The sequence below is a fragment of the Heliangelus exortis genome, chromosome W (genome assembly GCF_036169615.1).
Source record: "Heliangelus exortis chromosome W, bHelExo1.hap1, whole genome shotgun sequence".
Lineage (NCBI taxonomy): Eukaryota > Metazoa > Chordata > Aves > Apodiformes > Trochilidae > Heliangelus > Heliangelus exortis.
In genome coordinates this window covers 1,035,265-1,056,306 of record NC_092453.1, presented here as the reverse complement: position 1 = coordinate 1,056,306, position 21,042 = coordinate 1,035,265, and the positions used below count along the sequence as shown (strand labels likewise).

At 38.2% G+C, this 21,042-nt stretch overlaps 1 protein-coding gene across 1 annotated transcript in view; it reads left to right on the top strand.

Annotated features, from left to right (window-relative positions):
* Positions 1–21,042, top strand: part of LOC139789238 (transportin-1-like) — an 87,831-nt gene that overhangs the window by 52,623 nt on the left and 14,166 nt on the right. Inside the window, exons 8-19 of the mRNA XM_071729742.1 lie at positions 2,541–2,659; positions 7,097–7,157; positions 7,830–7,992; positions 9,909–10,061; positions 11,204–11,429; positions 12,363–12,534; positions 14,019–14,105; positions 14,879–14,986; positions 15,227–15,385; positions 16,072–16,159; positions 17,124–17,222; positions 20,309–20,404. Coding sequence (XP_071585843.1) covers positions 2,541–2,659; positions 7,097–7,157; positions 7,830–7,992; positions 9,909–10,061; positions 11,204–11,429; positions 12,363–12,534; positions 14,019–14,105; positions 14,879–14,986; positions 15,227–15,385; positions 16,072–16,159; positions 17,124–17,222; positions 20,309–20,404 — 1,531 coding nt within the window. The remainder of the gene's footprint in view (positions 1–2,540; positions 2,660–7,096; positions 7,158–7,829; positions 7,993–9,908; positions 10,062–11,203; positions 11,430–12,362; positions 12,535–14,018; positions 14,106–14,878; positions 14,987–15,226; positions 15,386–16,071; positions 16,160–17,123; positions 17,223–20,308; positions 20,405–21,042) is intronic.

Sequence of the window (21,042 nt, the reverse complement as noted above, 5' to 3'; positions counted from 1 at the left end):
TATTTGGTATTTTGTTCTTAGGAAAACTATTACTAGACTACTTCTCTACAAAAGACAGTAGTAGCAAATTTTTGTTCTGTTACAAAGTTTAGACTTTTTTTTCCCCGTTTTTGCAACTTCATGGAGCATATTCTGTTATACATACTTGAAGAGGAAATGACAGTGTAAGGAGCACCTTCAAATAATACTTTTTGTCATTCTCTTTTTGACTTTGTGACAAATAATTTGATACAGCAAAATAGTGGATTTTCAAGCCCTCTGGGGAAAAATGCCCTGTCACTTCAGGTGCATTAATAAAGCCTTGCGTGCAATGGGTAGGACATTTTTCTGTGTCCTAAATATTTGATACTGAATATCTGAATTGCCATTCATGACAGAAAAAAGTAAGCCTTGTTTTCCCTGTTATGAGTTCTACTTAATTACATTCAGTCAGGTAATCAAGATTTGAAAGGGAAGCTTTTTTTTTTTATGGTATTGGATCTAAAAAGTACTTCCATCTTACAAAGTATATAGTTGTATAGTAATTCAAAAGGGTAAAGGGGGGCATGTGGTAAAATAATTTAAAAATCTGTTCTCAGGAAACTGCTGTTGATTATCTAGAGTATTTGTAGTTTCTTGGTAGTAATGTTCTCATTTAAGCAGTGAAGAAACTTAGAGTCTGAATCATCTAGTGTTAAGAAATAAGTCTATTGGCTTATTCTCACCATAGCTTTAAGTAGCCTCATATCTGTCACGTGAAGGCAGAAAGGTGGGGGGTATGAGTGTGCATGAAAGGGATATGTAGCTGAACAGACTGGTGTGACATGGATGTGTGGTTGAGGGTAACCCTCCTGTTGAAGCCACAGGATTTCAGACCACAGCCCCCTTGCTATCCAACAAACCTCTTATACAGGGGAGCTGCGGGCAGCTGGACTGCAGTCTTATGTCCTAGTTATTGATTAAAAGTTTATGACTAAAGGTTTATTTGTGTTAATGTGTATGACCACTTAACATTTGACTGTCCCACTATCCTCTAGTGAGGCCTTCTGTGAGACAGATTCACAAAGTGGCAAATACATAGTTGGAAATGTGAGGTAGTTTCTTAAGACAACAGATATAAGAAATTCAAGATAGCTGTTCTAAATGTATTGACTGCAATAGCACTACTATTAGTGCTACTATTAGATGTTAATATTGCTAGCAATGATAATACAAAGTGTACAATGCACCCAGGGATGCTTTCACACCTACCCAAAAGGTGAAAGGTCATGATATCTTACCCAAGGATGCATCCCTGCCTTGAGGGGGGGGGAAGAACAGTGGATCAGGCCCATCAACAGGTTCCAGGGGAGGTGCTCTTTTCACACCAAACAAAGGATTCAAAGACACCTATTGACAAGGTGGAACTTAGGTCATAACTAGTGTATTGATTGGTTCTTAGCAGACTAATATTTATTAATTAGGAGAAAGGTAGGGGAGATGATGGCCCAGTGTTGGCTTCACATATAAATTCAAGCTTTGTTAGTGCTCAGGTCTTCATATGTGAATTGCTGGAAAAAGTCATACAGGCTTTGATCCAGACCTTTATTGCATGACCTCTAACCACTGAGCCTTTGCTTCACAAGTCATTCACACTGCGGCCACGTAGCCATTTGGCACCTGCATTTTATGATAAGCAGACAAGGACAGTGTCAAGGTTTAACGCTGGGCCAGCAATTAACTGAATAACAGATCTCTCTATTAATCCTCCTCCCTGATAAAGAAAGGAGAGAGAATAAGGGAGAGAGACTTATGGATTGGAAACTAAACTACACAACTCTAATGAAGCAGTAATGATAAAAAAAAAAAAATTATTAAATATATACAAATATACAGGAAAATGATATCATGTTCCTCCCCCCTTTCCCCAAATAACTCTCATGTCACCACCGAGGCTGCAGGGCAGCCCTGGGAAAGTCCAGGCTGGACTCCTGGAGTTGGCAGCAGTCGGGAGCTGGAGGCAGGAACACACAGATTCAGGCAGGCATGGATCAGGACCAAAGTCAGATGAATGGACGGAATCCTCTCTCAAATTTCTGAGTATGACACGTATGGAATGGAATACTCTTGTCAATTTTGGTAATTTATCTTGTCCACTCCTCCCTAAAGGAGGGTTGCAGATGTGACCTCTTTACTCCTTTTCTCTTTCCGGAGCACAAGATGTTCCTCAGGACCTAGCAGTGGCCTTGGTTCTGCATACCAGTCTCTAGCCGTAACTATGAACATTGAGCATTATCAGTCCTAGAAGCAGAGACTGACTGAGAAACTTGCTGTTAATGTCATCAAGTACAGCTACTTACAAGAGACTTAGCTGAAAGTGAAGCTAACAAAATAAATCTTTGTAGCATAGCCTGTTTATGCAAATACACTTTGCAATGTTGATAGCTGCTTCTTTCTGGGCACTTAAAACTTATGTCTTATCCAAGTTTTCTTTCATTTTGTTTTGGTTTTTTATTTTGTTTTGGGGTTTTTGTGGGGGTTTTTTTGTGTTTTTGTTTGGTTTTTTTTTTCGTATTATGTAGTATATGCTTCAAAGGACCCAGGACCAAGATGAAAATGTGGCTTTGGAGGCTTGTGAGTTTTGGCTGACTTTGGCTGAACAGCCCATTTGTAAAGATGTATTATGTCGGCATCTTACTAAGTAAGTATTAAGAATTACGACTCCTAGTTATTTTGAAATTGTCATCTTTAAACTTCAGTTGCCATGTTCCTGATTAATCTTACAGATATTATCTAGCTTGTTGTATGCTTAGAAGGATTTTCCTGTAGCTAGTTCCTGTGCATGTTAAAAAGGGCTGTAGTGAGGATTTCAGATTCAGCTCCAGAAGCAACCTACACTGTGTCACTTGTACTTTACCTTGATCTTAACAGCCTGTTCAGCATCAGATGGATGCAAAGGCATACTAACATGAACTTAAGCTTAAACAAACATCTCTATGTGATGTTACCTGCATTATTTGGGGTACCATTTGTCTTGACATTTGCTATTGTGAGCATGTCTGTGCAATGCTTCTATGTGCATAGTCATGCCAATGTTTCCTCGTATTTATGAATAACATCACAAAATGACAAGATCATTTAGATTTAGGAATCAATATCAATTGCCACTGCAGTTTAAACTTGAAGAAAACATGTATAATGTGTTTCTTCATACTTCTTCAGAATGACTGTACTTTTTCAATTTTCAAACTTTTTTTAAGTTTCAAAAAGTTATCCTAAACGTTAAAACATGGATACTTGACTGAATATCTGTGTTTGAGATTTAAACATTTGCATGTCTGCAACAGTGTTTGTAACTTTTTTCTAGACTGATCTAAAGACTTTTGCAATAGAAAATTAATTCTTCATTGTTCCCAGTAAATAGAGACTGTATTTTTGTCATATGCATGAAAGGTTTTTGAAAAATACTTGAGCAGTTCTGTCTGCGATTCTGTTCTTCCAGTCAAGATGTTGAGAGAAGATGTGTTCTTGTCAGCAAATATGACCATTTTAGATGTAAAGCAATTAAAATTTAAAAAGTGTCAAGTTGAGTTTCCATAAGCAATTAGAAAGCAGATAATTCAGATAAAAACACTTACTATAGTAGTATAAGAATAGGAGTTGAAAACAGGAGAAACAATGTTATGAGAAATTATTTTTAAGTTTTAAAATGTTTTTACTTCTACTCTTATAGCTCAAAAGACAAAAAAGAATGATAGAACAGTTCTTGATTCTACCTACTCCCTTCCCAACACACGTTAATATTATTCAACTTTTTAGTATAAACTTAAACCTTTTCTGACCTACATGAACGCTGACATTGCAACAGCTTCATCCTCAGTTGTGTTGTTTTAAGAAGCTTTTAAATTGCTAGAAAAACAGAATAATAACATTACATATCTCTCAACTTTCAATGTCATATTTTTTGAAAACAACATGTTGGCTGGTGAGTCCTTTTTGACTAGGGAGCTATATAAATTTGCCAATACTTGATGATAATCTTAACTTTTTTAAAAATTGGATTAAGTGGGACAAGATCCTCTAAAAGACTGTTTGTTTAATATCTTGTTCTATTTGGTTCTTGTAGGCTTTCTTTCTTTCTATTCTTTCTTTCTATTGTTGGATCAGCGATCTGACTGGATCAGTCCATGGTGATTTCAGTATTAGCCTGATTTGGCTTGTAATACATACTTTTATTTTAATGAATTTATCTTTTTACTGAATGTCCTTTTATGCAAAGTTTTTGACTTTTTTTTTCCCCATATATCAATACCATTGGAGTCCCATGGCCATAACCAGTTTAATAGCTAAGTAAAAGTCTAATGTAGACTAATGACTTAACTAATTTCAAGATCTCTGCAATGATAAGAGGGCTCAATGTACTTAGACTTCCATCCTTAAGAGTAGTGAGGTAGAAGCTTTAGCCTCAGGGTAAATAAAGTGACAAATACTATTTGTGAGAGCAAACTTAATAATTAACAAGCATATTTTGGGAGCTGGAAATCATACTGAAAAGCTCTAGACTTAATTTCTGAAAGGTGCTTCATAATAAATTTCAACACGTAGAAGAATAGCCTGTTTTTAAAGTGTAAATCTTGGTTGTGCCATCTGGCTACCTCTAGTTAGAAATTAACACTTTTTTCAGGTTAAAAAGTTTTGATAAATGTCATTAAATGAAGTATGGTTAAGGTACGAGATTTTGTTATCAGGCTTATCAGGCTAAGGTTTTTTTGTGCTGGTTTTCTTGTTTTGTTTCTTGTTTCTTGGTGGCGGGTGGGTGTGTTTACAACCAAAATTATGGCCCAGGTAACTGAAAACCAGCTTGCTTTTTTTATGTGTTATTTTGATATAGAATCATAGAATGTCTCAAGTAGGCAGGGACCCATAAGGTTCATCAAGTCCAACTCTCTGCTCCTTGCAGGACTACCTAAAACAAAACAATATGACTAAGAGCATTCTCCAGATGCTTCTTGAACTCTGATAGGCTTGGTGCCATAACCACTTCCCCAGAGAGCCTGTTCCAGTGGCCAACCACACTCTCAGTGAAGAACCTTTTCCTAATGTCCAATCTGAACTACCCCTGATGTAGTTTCATTTAATTTTCTTGTGTCCTATTGCTGGTCACTATAGAGAGGAGATCAGCACCTCCCCCTCTGCTGCACCCCTTGAGGAAGTTGTAGATTGTGATGAGGTCACCCATCAATATTCTCTTCTCCAAGCTGTACAAACAACCTCAGTGACCTCAGCTGCTCCTCATAAGCCTTGCCTTCCACACCTTTCACCATCTTGGTTGCCCTCCTCTGGGCACACTAATATTTGATGTCCTTATTATATTGACATGTCCAAAACTGCACAGTGCTTGAGGTGGGGCTGTACCAGTGCAGTGTCAAGTGGGACAATTGCTTCCCTTGACCAGCTAGCAACACTGTGCTTTGTAGAAAACCATAATGACAACAAATAGAGCTACATGAGATAAAGGTGCAAGTCACGAAGTGGTGCAAGCAATACACAGGCTGGGAATTGTTGGAGGAGTTTGGCTTCTTGAGAATGTTATGATCTTGTGACAGCTGCAAACTGTGGGAATGGTTTAGTTAAGATTATTATGTTAGAACAAAGTATTTTTAAGTATGTAACAAACAAATCTATAAATCATTCAGTAGATATCGGGTGTCTATAAATGTAGCAAAACACAATCAGGGCTTAGTCGCTTTGTTGGCTTAGTCGCCTTAGTCTTTTTTAAATTTGAATTCAAAAAGTATTCAAAAATACTTGAATAAATTTGCATTCAAAAAGTATTCAAAAAGTATTTTGATTAAGCATAAGCAGAGTTTGTGCTTCATGCCCTCCAACAGTGCTTGATGCAACTCAGGATACAGTTGGCCCTTTTAGCTGCCAGGGCACACTTGGCTCATATTCAACCCAAACCCCCAGAGCTCTTTCCTGTGGGGCTGCTCTCCAGCCTCTCATCCCCCAATTTGTACATTATACTCAAGATCACCCCATCTCAGGTGGGTTAAATTGCACATGGTTGGTGATTGTCCAGCTCTTTAGACTATCCAGATCTCTCTATAAGTTCTCTCTACCCTCAAGGGAGTACACAGCTCCTCCTAGTTTATTATCATTGGCAAGCTTGTAGTGAAATGAGGCAACCAGGTGGCACTAATTGCCAGGTAGTGGGCATGAGCTTGTGTTAAGCCCACCTGTGCTTGATTAGGGCGGGCCCCTACTGCGCATGAGCAGGACTGGGGGGCCAATAAAAGGTGGGCTTCCAAACACAGACTCAGCTTACAACCTCAGCATGCTTGGCTTTTGCTGCTTCTATGAGCACCGTGCTAACCTGAAGCTTTGTCTCAGCACCGCACTAACTTGGGTGTGCCACTAGAGCTCATCACCCTTAGGGTGAGGCTCGAACCCACGGTCTCAGCATTGCTCGGGTTTGCTGTATTAGTACCACGCGCTAACCAGCTGTGCCACTGGAGCTTTGTCTCAGCACCCCGCTAACTTGGTTGTGCCGCTAGAGCTCATCACCATTAGGGTGAGGCTCGAACCCACGGCCTCAGCATTGCTTGGGTTTGCTGTATTACAAGCTTACTTAATAAACATTGGATTCCTGTGTTGAGAACATTTATAAAAGCATTGAAGAGCACTGGCCCTAAAATTGAGCCCTGGGGAACCCCGCTAGTGACTGGCTGCCAGCCTGATGTAACCCCATTCACTATAAATCTCTGAGCCAGACTTGTCAGCCAGTTGCTCACCCATTGTATTATGGACTTGTCTAGCTGTATGATGGATGCTTTGTCCAGAAAGATATTGTGAAAGACAGTATCAAAAGCTTTGCTGAAATCCAAAAACATCTGCTGACTTCCCTTGGTTAACTAGATGGTTGACCTTGTCATAAAAGGAAATGAACTTGATTGAGCAGGACTTTCCCCTGGTGAACCCATGCTGGCTATGACCAATGACTGCATTGTCTCCCAAGTGTTTTTCAATACTTCCAAGAATAATGTTCTCCATAATTTTACCAGGCACTGAAGTGAGACTGACAGGCCTGTAATTACCAGGGTCTTCCTTCTTGACATATATCAATATTTCTCTGTAGATTGATACCTGTGCTGGTAAATGGTATGAAATATTCAGAGATTGATATTATTCTGTTGAAGGTAAGCATGGATTTTGGTTTTTTTTATACTCAGAATATCTGGTTAGCTTCTGACTTGTAAATCAGAATGCTTCAAATTGGTAGGCTACATCTGGTCTGCCATCTGTTCAATAGAAATTTAGCTTTCTGGGGCAAGATGTGCTGTTCCAAAAACTAAATGTGCTGCCATATTTGTTGGAAAATAATCTGTGGGCTTTCCTGATTTGCTCCTGTCCCCTCCCACCCAACTTTGGCAGATCTGGGATAGCTTTACCCATGAATTACTGCAGCAATGCATGCTAAAAACAAACAAACAAAAAAAGATTAATTCTAATGCCCTTCTAGCTTGAACTACACATATTTTTCCATCACAACATTTTAGAATGTGTATGTGTACTAGAATTTCTCTCTTTTTCCTTCTAATTCATTCCTTCAAGAATAATGTCTTAATAAGAAGGATACTTTGTGCTTTTATGTGTGCTTACCTCTCTTGCTTCTGTTTTCTTGTCACTTTTTTCTGGTAAACACTGCATCAGATTGCAGGAACAATAGCATTTTCAGTTAGCTGGGCAGCACAAAATGGGATGTGAATCTTTAATATGCTTATGAAATCTTGAACTAAAATTTACACTACATTCTTAACTTCCTTGAGCAATATAGTTGCGCTAATTTATCTGATAAAACATTTTGACAGGGCGATATTGAAGAAGATGAAGCTATTCCAGATAGTGAACAGGACATAAGACCTCGTTTTCATCGTTCACGGACAGTAGCTCAGCAACATGAAGAAGATGGTATTGAAGATGACGATGGTGATGATGTCGATGATGACGATACTATTTCTGACTGGAATTTAAGTATGTCAAAGTAATGCATAAAATGTTTTAAAATATGACTACTTTCATAATACAAGAACCACAGTAAAAAGAGGAGTTTGTATATACGAATACTGAGGCTTGGCTGTTGAACAGAAAATTAATTATCTACTGATATAATTGGTGGTTGGGGCAGAGGGGGGGAGTCTTTCAGCTGACATTTTGGCTATATAACTATATTGACAAAAGCAACCCATGTGTAAGCTTATTTCTTACTTCAAATATTGCTGGTAGAGCTCCAAACACCTACTGGATGCCATTCAACAGAAGCTTTGGATCCTGAATTTAAATTCTACAAGATAATACAAATCATTGATCACCTCTTTAAAATTTTAAAAAAAAAGGTCTTACACATTGTTCTTAGCTTGAGAAAGCTTAATAATGCTTTTTTACTTCACTCTTCCCTCTAAATCTGGTTTGTGTATTGGATTTATTTTTCTTCCATTTGAACATGCCAGCCGTTACCTGTAGTTCAGATGTAATACAGATGAATGTATCTTGGAGCTTATGGATCAAACAGTAAATCTAAACTTAAATTATTACTTTAGAACAAAATAAGCAAAATACTTTTGTAAAGTATAATTTTTTATGTAGTTTTAAAATCATAATGTTGTTCTTATGGTTGAGTGTAGAGATTGCAGAATACATAGTTTCAGAAAACAGCTGAAATGACAGAGGGTAGCCTGTGGTCCACAGTTTTGGTTAAGATGGTAAGGAAGCTAAAGCTGACTAGGAAAGAGAACACAACTGTTAAGAAATATATTTTGATTTATATTATTTAGACTTGAGAGAATTTGAATTATCTGAAATTCAGAACTGAGTGCCCTATTTCTTGTCCAGTGTTCTATGTTTGACTTGCAATTTGAACAGCTAATCAGACAAAATATATGTAGCAAACACACAAATATCTTAAACTTGACCTAAACTGCTAGTGGGCCCAAGTTTTCATCTGGGTGGTAGAAACTACTGAAATAGATAATTGTCCCTGCAGCCTGAGTGGTGACATGAGCGTTATTGGGGAGGAGTGTGATATTATTTTTGTATATATTTCATTATTTTCTTTTTCATCAGTATTGTTTCATTAAAGGTCTGTAATTTAGTTTCCAACCCATAAGTCTTTCCCTTTCTGGGAAAGGAGAGGGGTTAATATAGAGCATCTCTCATTTGTTTAATTGCCGGACAAGTGTTAAACCATGGCAACATGATAACACCACAGCAGAAAACCAGAGTAAGGGTATCTGAATCATGTTTTCAAGTTGTTCTTCTATGAGCTTTTGTGTGCTAAAAATATGAGGTAAAAAACTTTCAAACAAATTTCCAGGTGGTTTTCTTTGTATTGGTGCATCACATAATTAGGAGTAAGATATTAAAGCTCAGAACAGAGGCCAGTGAGTTTCTTTCAGACTCTAGAGATTGATCATTTTGCCTTTTTTTGGCTTTGAGGCATGGATCATGTTTGAAGATTTGCTTTGTAATCAATTGCTAATATTTTTAGGCTGTTTCTCCTGATTCTCTCCAGTATGCTACATTTATGTCAGAGACCTTCCCTCATCTGTAGTGTTACACTGTCCTGAAATTATGTAGTGTATATAGCGTTGCAATATAATATAATATAATATAATATAATATAATATAATATAATGGTGTGGTTCATGTCACTGAGTGTTTTAATATCCCCACTGTATTAGTCCTTTAGTGGCTATAAAAATTCCACAAAATTGGCTTTTTAAGAGTTGTGACTTTGTACCAGAGCACAGTGGGTCCCTGTGTATTTTAATCAAATGAAAGTATCTTTCCTCGTAATACCCTGGCAACTCAAAGTTAAAATGAGGATTATACTATATTAATTACAACTGCTTGTGTAGTAAGCAGAGAATAACACTGTTAAATCTCCTCAGGGAAATGTTCTGCTGCTGCTCTAGATGTCCTGGCCAATGTATTTCGTGATGAATTTCTGCCACATATCTTGCCACTTTTGAAGGAATTGCTCTTCCATCCCAAATGGGTAGTTAAAGAATCTGGTATCCTTGTTCTTGGAGCAATTGCTGAAGGTAAGGCAACAGTGCATATCTGATTGCTGAATTTTTAATTGGTTCTAAAACAGCTCTGTGATTCCTTCTAGGTGAATTTACTTGTGCAAGCAAGTATATGTTCTTAGCTGATTTGGTTTTAGTGGTTAATCTATACATCTACTAGTTGGTGACTGCAGTTAATTGTTTAATTTTTCTTTTTCAAATCTATACATATTCCAGAGACTAAATAGCTTAGATAATTTCTTTTATTCCTGCTTTTCTTAACTCTACAGCATATATGAAGTACTCTCTCATGAAGTACTACTTTGATTTGATACAAGAGGAATTATTTAATAAATTTGAGTCTTACATTTCATTTGGTGTTTTCAGAAATGGAGAAGATCAGTACTGTGAATTCAGTTCCCTGATCTGCTTTTTGTCGATGGTTCTCGGATTTAAATGTAATAACTTCCATTTCTTTGTATTTACTCATAGGCTTGGCTTTTTGCCTGTATTTTTAGCATCTCTGTCCATTTTGCAAACTGAAAGAATATGTTTGGGTCTGAATATGCCTGGATTATCTATCTTTTCCTACAGTGCCTATTGAACATACTTTTTGTTTGTAGCTAGAAAACTTTTTTTGTTGGTTTTGATTTCAAGTCAAGCAAGGTAAAAGTTAGTACTTCTGGCAAATCTCAGTGTATTACTGCTCTTGCTGACTTGAAGTGTGTAGCTTTTACTGCTGGTCAGTATTTATGTGATATTAGGAAAAAACAAGAAGAAAATTGCATGATATGATTTGCTATAAAGACCTAATCTTTCTCCACTTATTGTCTTGGTCACTGAGTAGACTGGCATAAAACTTCTCAGCTTTATGAACTAATTTTATTTGGATGTACTTGCTCTACTTCATTTAATAAAACAGATTTTCTGGGGATTGGGGAAGCACTGAAGAAGAAATGTAGTTGAAATTAACTGAATTAATTTGAAGTGGGAATTTTCATTATTGTTTATGGAGAGGTTTCTTTTCAGAACATAAATTATATAGACTTGCTTTGTATGTTTTTAAAATGTATTACTGCATGATAGAGGATGAAAATATGTGCCTTGTAAGAATTAACAAAAAAATTTATTACATTTTGTAATTCTTGTAACTGTAATAGCTATATTTTTCCTTCTAGGCTGTATGCAGGGTATGATTCCATATCTTCCTGAGCTTATCCCTCACCTTATTCAGTGCCTCTCTAACAAAAAGGCTCTCGTTCGCTCCATTACATGCTGGACTCTTAGTCGCTATGCACACTGGGTAGTTAGTCAGCCTCCAGACATATACTTGAAGCCATTAATGACTGAGTTACTAAAGCGTATTCTGGATAGCAACAAGAGAGTACAAGAAGCTGCCTGCAGGTGAGTCAAAGCTTAAACAAAAAGCACTGTCCATGACACTGCATTTTCATGGGAAAGTATTTTACTACCTTTATCGATCAATGCATGACTCCATTTCTAGCTTTTATTGTATTTTGGTTTTTTTCTTTTAAATTGAATTAGGTTCAGAAGTAGTCACAAATTATTCTGAGTTGTAATAAAATGAAAAAAAATGTATTTGTATTTCTCATGTCTAGTTTGTTTTCAGAGTATATGAATCATCAAACTATTGCAGTAAAAGAAATTATCTCTATGTGATACCTGTTCATTTTCAATATTTGAAGTTTCATTGATCAGAAATCTGGCTTTTATATGTCTATGAATAAGATCAATACTGATGACAAAGGAAAAACTGTCCTATCATTGCATTAGTGATGTAGCTTATATTTACCTTAGGATTGCCAAAATTTGGGTTACAGTTATTTCAAGGGATATTCCCTTTTTCTTGAAAGGTGATCCTTCGAGGTAAGATTCCCTTCTCTCCCTTCTCTGCAGATATTAAATAAAAGTAGTAATTAAAAAAATGGATACACCCTTAATGGAATGGGTACAACTGTTGTGCAGGAAGCTCAGCAAATAAAGCTTTTATGTGTCAGTTTGTGTGGAAGAGGAACATACACATCAGACTGCCAAGGAAGTTTCTTCATAAAGCAGAATTAGATCTGTAACATGTATACGTAACAGGTTTTGCAGGAATTTTTTAAAATTTTACTCATCACATTGTAAAAGCTGAGAGTCTTTGTGTTTAATCAAAATACATTGAGTTTATCTCAGTAGTACGATTTTGAATTTGGGGACTAGTGCAGTTTTGTGTTTAAACAGAAATGGGTAGTATGGGGTATTTTGGGGTGGTCTTGTTTTGCTTTTTCCAAGATTTTGACTGACCTGTTTGTGGTGGGTTTTTCTGTCATTCAGTGCCTTTGCTACTCTAGAAGAGGAGGCTTGTACAGAGCTTGTTCCTTATCTTGCATATATACTTGACACTTTGGTCTTCGCATTTAGCAAATACCAGCATAAAAACCTGCTCATTCTTTATGATGCTATAGGAACGCTAGCAGATTCTGTAGGACATCATCTGAATAAACCAGTGAGTATACCTTATGTTCTGTAGAAGTACTTGTCATATATTGAAAAAACGGTTCCCTGTTTTTTGTAGTGTGCTTGACATGTACTAAAACAAAAATGCTGACCTTTCTGTGTAGGCTTCAATAATAATAAATATTTACATGTAAAATACATAGACCTCATATAATTTTCCCACTACCCAAATATTCCCCATTTGAATAAACAATTGTGTGTATAGTGGCTTGTGAAGTGTACTTCTCTTTATCGAGATATTTTTTTTTAATTCTCAGAATTCTTCAGCTCAGAGGAGATACATATATTAATATAGATATGAAATGTGACTTTAAAGAAATTGGTGGAATGTGTGTGCTAATTTCTAATTACCTTTTTTTTTGTTCACCGCTTTCAGCTAAGCTGCTCTTTGTGTCTTTCCAATATATTGGAGCACATCATCATTAGAAATTGCTTTAGCAGAGTGGGACAGACATGCATTTTATATATAAAAAATACAGAATCCTTTGGACAAAGCACAGATAACACACAGGCAAATATACTGAGCTTTTTGTAGTGTACATATGTTCATTAATAGGATATGCATGCATCACGTGCATTTTATGATGGCTATTAAAATTTGCTTTATTTCTCTTTAGTGCTTCACATGACATAGACACACTAGAATAAAAAACAAAAATGGGTTGTTTCCATGGCATTTTACTTGCTGTCCAAGACTCCACACTATCAAAAGATACATTTTTCAATCTCTCTCTGGCCCTGGCCAGCTTGACATTTGACAGCACCAGTAGGAAGCTAAATGGGAACTCCTGGTGGTGGTGGGACTTCCTTCAGTCACTTAGAATATTTTATCTTTGGACATAGCATTAGCAGACAGCATCTATTGTCTCTTTGGATACTTTCTGGGAGGAACAGTACTACAGGGATGCCTTGCTTAGTGTCCTTGTGACTGTGACAGCAGTGGCAGGGAATATGCAACATCTTTATATAGAATTGGTAAGTGTGCCCTTTTGGAGGAACAGGAAATTACTTTCTTCATGGATGGGTAGTTGCTAGAGGAAGAGGTTTCAAGAAATTGGGGGGGGATAGGGTTGTAGCATCAGGGCAATGGGAGATGGTTGAGAAAAGCACATGGCAGATGCACAGCCAGATTGCATTGCTGGTAAAAACATTTTTGTAGGCCTTGAGTCAATCCTATGGATTTGTAACAACCCTGACAGCTATTAAATGTTGCTAGACTGAAGCCAAACCTGGAGGAAAAGACTGGTTCTGAAAAAGTATTTATGTGCCTCAGCAAAATATTTTAAGACATAAATTGTAAATTCTAATATTAAACTACTTCTACATATTGCAGCAATGATTGAATTACAGTATAACAATTTTCTTTTTCTGAAAAAGTAGAATATATTTATTCTTAATATATCAATTTTCTAGCTTTGAAACAAACTATTACGCAAAGTGTTTAAGTAGCTGATGTATTTTTATCCTAAACAGGAGTACATTCAGATGCTAATGCCTCCATTAATCCAGAAGTGGAACATGTTGAAGGATGAAGATAAAGATCTTTTCCCTTTATTAGAGGTAAATGAAAAAAAAAAAAAAACTAAATATGTTTTATGAACTTATTTTAGGAATTACCACTTTTACTAAAGATGCTCCAACTAGGAAGTGTGACTATAAAAACTGACAGTGTTAGGTATTTCCCATTATGGAGAAAATATTATGACTGTACTGGGAAAATCTTGTGACTGAAGAAATGTCATTAGGTTTAGCAGAAATCTTCTAGGTATTTTTTTCTGCCATGCTTGAATGTTTTCTTTGGGATTCTATTTTAAAAAAAAATCTTCTATACCCCTGTTGTTCTTGTCCTCTCTCTCCTTGCTCTCTCTTCATCCCTCCATTAAAACTTATCAGACAGGCTGAACATATGAATCAGACCATGCAGTCTATTCTCTGTACCATCCAAGTGTGAATCAGGATAGCACTTCTAGAGAAATTAGTTTCTTAAATCTTGGGTAATGTTAGGGCTTATACATGGTCAAGATACTGAGGTTTAATGTAAGTGCTAACTGAATTATAGTAACTGTCTTCATATGAACTTTCTTGGCCTCTCAGAAGATGCTGCTTCTGAGACATTTTCATAACTGACATACATAGGAGAAATTAACTTTTAGCTGACAGTTGCCTTGGTTTAGCTAATTGCCTTTCTAGGTTGTTTTTACTCAATCATTTACTTGTGTGTATAATTAAAATGCTTTTAATTTACCTCTCCCAAGTAAAAGGTACTTCAGGGTGATAAGGAAAGTTATTGTGTCTCTCTCGTTCTTATTTTTTTTTTATTTATTTCATTCCAGTGCCTGTCATCAGTTGCTACTGCCTTGCAATCTGGCTTTCTTCCGTACTGTGAACCTGTGTATCAGCGCTGTGTAAATCTGGTGCAGAAGACTCTTGCACAAGCCATGGTATTTTTCTATTACTAGTTCAATGTTTTCAGAATACCTCCTTAAACCAATGTATAAACTATGTAAAGTTATGGGTTTCTAGGGAGATGTGTAGTATTAACTACAAATATTTAAATGAAGCTGTACTTCTGAAACTAATTGTTTGTTTGTTTGTTTGTTTCATTGTTTTGGTTTTACTTTTGTTCATACTCCTGAGAAAATCTAATACTCATTTTGAAAATGCATGCTTATTTGTCGCAGGTGCACAATGCTCAGCCAGACCAATATGAGGCTCCTGATAAAGACTTCATGATTGTGGCTCTTGATTTACTCAGTGGTTTAGCTGAAGGACTTGGAGGAAACATTGAACAGCTAGTGGCTCGCAGCAATATCCTGACACTAATGTACCAATGCATGCAGGTGAGATGAGTAACCTGTTTAATCCTCTATTGGGTCTGACTTGGCTGGAGTTAACCTTCCCTGTAGCAGCCCAAATAGTACTGTGCTTTGTATTGGTAGCTAGAAGGGTGTTGATAACACATCAGTGTTTTGGCTACTGATGAGCAGTGCTCCCACTGCATCAAGACTGTCTCTGCAACACCACCATTCCAAAGGCCTGGAGTGACTGGAGGTGAGTAAGAGGTTGGGAAGGGACAGAGCCAGGACAGTTTTCAAACTGACCAAAGAGATATTCCGCACCATATGATATTGTGCTCAGCAATAAAAGCTAAGACAAGGGAGGAGGAGGGGACATTATTTATTAAGGTGTTTGTTTTCTGGAACAACCACTACATGTACCAAGGTCCTACTTCCCAGGAAGTGGCTGGACATCACCTGCTGATGGGAAGTAGAGAATAAACCTTTTTTGTTTCCTTTGCTTCCATGCATGGCCTTTGCTTTTATTTAGTAAACTGTCTATGTCAACCCATGAGTTTTTCCACCTTATGTTCTCCCCCAATCCTGCTGAGATGGGAAATGCTAGAGCAGTTTGGTGGGAACCTGGCAGCCAGCCAAGGTCAACCCACCACAAATTCAAGGATCGTCTTTCTCAAGAGAATGGAAAACACTTCTAAAATTGCCAGGTTTTTTTTTCTTCCTCTCTCTAGGATAAAATGCCTGAGGTACGGCAGAGTTCTTTTGCACTGTTAGGTGATCTGACAAAGGCGTGTTTTCAGCATGTTAAGCCTTGCATCGGTATGTTTCTTTTACATATTAAATAATTAACATGTTTTAAAAAAGGATTAGAGACTGTTTTAGCCATTGTTAAATTCCCTTTTCTGTGGCTTGCCCTGTTGTGGTGTTGTAAGTTTTCATTTTCCTTTATCAGCAAGGGTCTGTAGTCTTTTCTCCTTTGAACTGTGTGTTTGACACGTTCTTTTTGTACACAGAGACATGTGCTACTTATTTTTTATAATGTAACATGATTCCTGTTGTACTGTAATACAGCAAAACAGTACTTAGACTCCAATTAGAAAAGTTGCTTTCTTTGATAAATTCTTGAATTTATAGCTTTTTTGTTACATATAGTTTATATATATTGACATTCAAAAACTTGGCAAAAGGTTAGGTTTGGGGGGGTTTTGGTTTTTTTTAAATTTCAGTAGGGAACTAACATCAGTTATACACTTCCACGATACTCACTGTTTCTTCCCTCAGATACTCTTGAGATACACTTATCTTGACGTCAATGCTTGGATAGGCTTGGAATTTAAAATTTGTTTGACAGATGTTATAATATATCTTGGAATATAATATATGGGGTTTGGTTTTTTGAGGGGAAAGATTTTTTGTTATTTTTAATTTTAATTTTAGCTCAGGGGAATACATAGCGATCAGTGTGTGTTTTTTTCTTTCCCCATCCCTGGAAAGGGGAGAAAAAAAGGTTTCTAGAGTTGCATAAAAGTTGCATAATACCCATTTGAAATATTTTTAAATTACACTTTGAAAGGATTTGTATTAAGCTGCGTAGGTTGTAAAATCCAGGTTGATCTGATATATAGCAGAAATAAAGCTCTTGTTAATTCAGGTATAATGCTTTAAAATAATTCAAATATGGTTACAAAATTTTTTAAAAACTTTTTTTTTGCCCCCTGTGATCTTGCAGTAATGGCACAACATGGTTGTATTATGTGATGAGATTTTAAAATGTTCTTTCTAGCTGATTTCATGCCCATTTTGGGAACCAACCTAAACCCTGAATTCATTTCTGTGTGTAACAATGCCACCTGGGCAATTGGAGAAATATCCATCCAGATGGGTAAGATTTTTTTTTATTAATTTGAATCTTAGCACATTTTGAATGTTTTTTCAGGAGGGAGGGTATTTATTTCTAGTGATACTTATATGTTAAAATTGAAATCAAATTTGATATTCTTGTCCTTGACAGAAATTTAATCATAGAATCATAAAATCATCTGCCTTGGAAAGGACCTCTGTCCTTTTAAGTCTATCAAGTCCAACCCTTGATCCACTATTGCCATGGTTACTAGACCATGGCACTGTGTGCCACATCCAGTCTCTTCTTAAAAACCTCCAGGGACGGAGAATCCACCACCTCCCTGGGTAGCCCATTCCAATGTCTGATCACCCTCTCTGTGAATAATTTCTTCCTAATATCTAACCTAAACCTCCCCTGGCAGAGCTTAAGACCATGTTCTCTAGTCTTACTGGTAGCTACTTGGGAGAAGAGACCAACCCCCACCTGGCTACAACCTCCTTTCAGGCAGTTGTAGAGAGCAAGAAGGTCTCCCCTGAGCCTCCTCTTCTCCAGACTAAACAACCCCAGCTCCCTCAGCCGTTCCTCATAAGACTTGCGCTTGAGTCCCTTCACCAGCCGTGTTACTCTTCTCTGGACCTGCTCCAGCACCTCAATCTCCTTCCTGAACTGAGGGGCCCAGAACTGGACACACTACTCAAGGTGTGGCCTCACCAGCGCTGAGTACAGGGGAAGAATCACTTTCGTGGACCTGTTGGCCACACTGTTCATGATCCAGACCAGGATGCCATTGGCCTTCTTGGCCACCTGAGCACACTGCTGGCTCATGTTCAGCTTCCTGTCAATCGAGACTCCCAGGTCCCTTTCTGCCTGGCTGCTCTCCAGCCACTCTGTGCCCAGCCTGGAGCTCCCCATGGGGTTGTTGTGGCCAAAGTGCAGGACCCGGCACTTGGCCGTGTTGAACCTCATCCCGTTGGAATCAGCCCAACTCTCCAGTCTGTCCAGGTGCCTCTGCAGAGCCCTCCTGCCTTCCAGCTGATCGACACTCCCCCCCAACTTAGTGTCATCTGTGAATTTACTAATGGTGGACTCAATCCCCTCATCTAAATCATCGATTAAGACATTAAACAGAACTGGGCCCAACACTGATCCCTGGGGGACACCACTAGTGACCGGCCGCCAATTGGATGCAGCACCGTTCACCACCACTCTCTGGGCCCGGCCCTCCAGCCAGTTCCTAACCCAGCTCCTGTCTCCAGAGTGCTCCTGTCTAAGCCGTGGGCTGACAGCTTTTTCAGGAGAATGCTATGGGAGATGGTGTCAAAGGCTTTGCTGAATTCCAGGTAGACTACATCCACAGCCTTCCCCTCATCCACCAGGCGGGTCACCCAATCATAAAAGGAGACCAGGTTGGTCAGACAGGACCTGCCCTTCCTAAACCCGTGCTGGCTGGGTCTGATCCCTTGTCCATCCTGTATGTGCTGTATGATTGTCCCCAGGATGATCTGCTCCATAGCCTTGCCAGGCACTGAGGTCAGGCTGACAGGCCTGTAGTTTCCTGTATCCTCCTTCCATCCCTTTTTGTGTACATTTGTGTGACATTTGCCAACTTCCAATCATCTGAGACCTCCCCAATGATCCAGGACCGTTGGTAAATGATGGAGAGCATCTTGGTGAGCTCTTCTTCCAGCTCCGTCATCACCCCGGGGTGGATCCCGCCTGGTCCCATAGACTTGTGAGGATCCAAGTGGCTCAGCAGGTCACAAACTGTTCCCTCCAGGATTACAAGGGAGCTACTCAGCTTCCCATTTCTCTCTACAAGCCCCAGAAGCCAGCTGTCTTCAGGACAACCTGTCTTACTGTTGAAAACTGAGGTAAAGAAAGTGTTAAATACCTCAGCCTTTTCCTCATCTTTGGTAACTATGTTTCCCCCCATGTCCAACAAAGAATGGAGGTTTTCCCTGCCCCTCCTTTTGCCGTTGATGTATCTGTAGAAAGACTTTTTGTTACCCTTAATGGAAGTGGCAAGATTGAGTTCAAATCCTGCCTTCATCTCTCTAATTTTCTTTCTACGCAACCTAACTGTATTCCTAAACTCTTCCTGAGTAGCCGGCCCTTTTTTCCATAGACTGTAAGCTCTCTTTTTAACCCAAATTTCCTTCAGTATCTCCCTGTTCACCAGACCGGTCGTCTTCCCCGCTGGCTTGCCTTTTATCACACAGGGACACAGCTTTCCTGCTGCACAATGGCTTCCATCTCCTCTTGTTTGTTTCCCGTACTGCATGCATTGATGTACATGCGTTTCATTTGGGCTGCTGATTTCACTCTTAACTCAGGCTTTCCGTCCTCGGGCTCATCTTTGGAGAGCCTGGTTTCAATCCCTTCCCCCTTCAAACCTAGTTTAAAGCCCTCCTGATTAGTGCCACCAACTTACAGGCTATATTCCTTTTTCCCCTGCTAGATAGATGAAGCCCATCTGATTTGAGGACACTAGGTACCATGGAATTTTCTATGGTCATAAAACCCCAAAATTCTTCTGGTGGCACCAATCCTTTAGCTACCTATTGATAAGATGGGTTTTCCTAGTCCTCTCCTCTTTCATCCCTTCTACTGTAGGAACTGAGGCAAACACCATCTGTGCTCCTATCCCATTAATGACCCAGCACCTTGAAATCCTTTTTAATTGCATTGCCCTAGTACTTTTTCCATTCATGTCATCAGTGCCAGGCTGTACTACCAACAGTGGATGATAATCTGAGGGCTGAATTAGCTCAGGGAGTCTCCTACTAATATCCCTTACCAGGAAGTCAGCAGACCAGGAAGTGCCCCAGGAAGGCAGCAGACCTCCCTGTGGGATGGGTCACGTTGGCATATAGGGCCTTCTGTTCCTCTCAGAAAGGAGTTACCAACTACAATTACCCTTCTTTTTCTTTTTGTTTATAGCTGTGGTCATAATCCATCTGGTAGATGGGGTGAAACCAGGAGACCCTCCAGAAAGATCTTCCTCTTGACTGTCCTCTACCTGATTCTCTGGGTCCAGGGCCTCATACTTTCAATGTACTGGATTGAAATATATTACATATAGTAATGGTCTTTTTCTTCTGAGTGTTTCTTTTTGGCTTTTTCAGGTATAGAGATGCATCCTTATATTCCAATGGTGTTGCACCAGCTTGTAGAAATAATTAACAGACCCAACACACCGAAGACATTGTTAGAGAACACAGGTACCCAAAAACTGAACCATTCATAGTAAAGGGAATTAGAGATTATTTTTTAATAATTATTTTAAAAATTGTATAGAACTTATTTTATTGCTATGTATTTGGCTTTTGCAAGCAAAACCAACTCTGTTTTGTCGAAGCTCTTAAAAGACTTGGTCTTGCAGCAAAACATCTATCACCTATCTAGATTGCTAACATTTTTTTCCTCACCTTTTCAGCATTTTATATTTATCTATCATCTATTTGAGTATTCTTCCAATTTTATTTATGACAAATGTGGGCAGTAACACTTAAAGATTTAATGTCTGGTTTTAATATATGCATGTCCTTACATATGTGTGATATATATATGTATAGTGTTTGAAACAAATGCAATTGGCATATATAAAACAAATAAAGAGCCCTTTGAATTTATAAAAAATGCACCTTAAGATTAATTTGTAGTAATACGTTCAAAAATCTAGATCTGTGATTGCAGTTTTGCCACAATATAACTGAAATTGCATATAACTTCTTTTACCTGGTCACTTAATAACAAATTTCTGAAAAGAAGTCTAACAATGGCATGCACATATCTATGTTCAGGCTAGCAGCTCTGCCTTCCAAATTGGGAGCAGTCCCAAAATGACTCAGTGAATTTA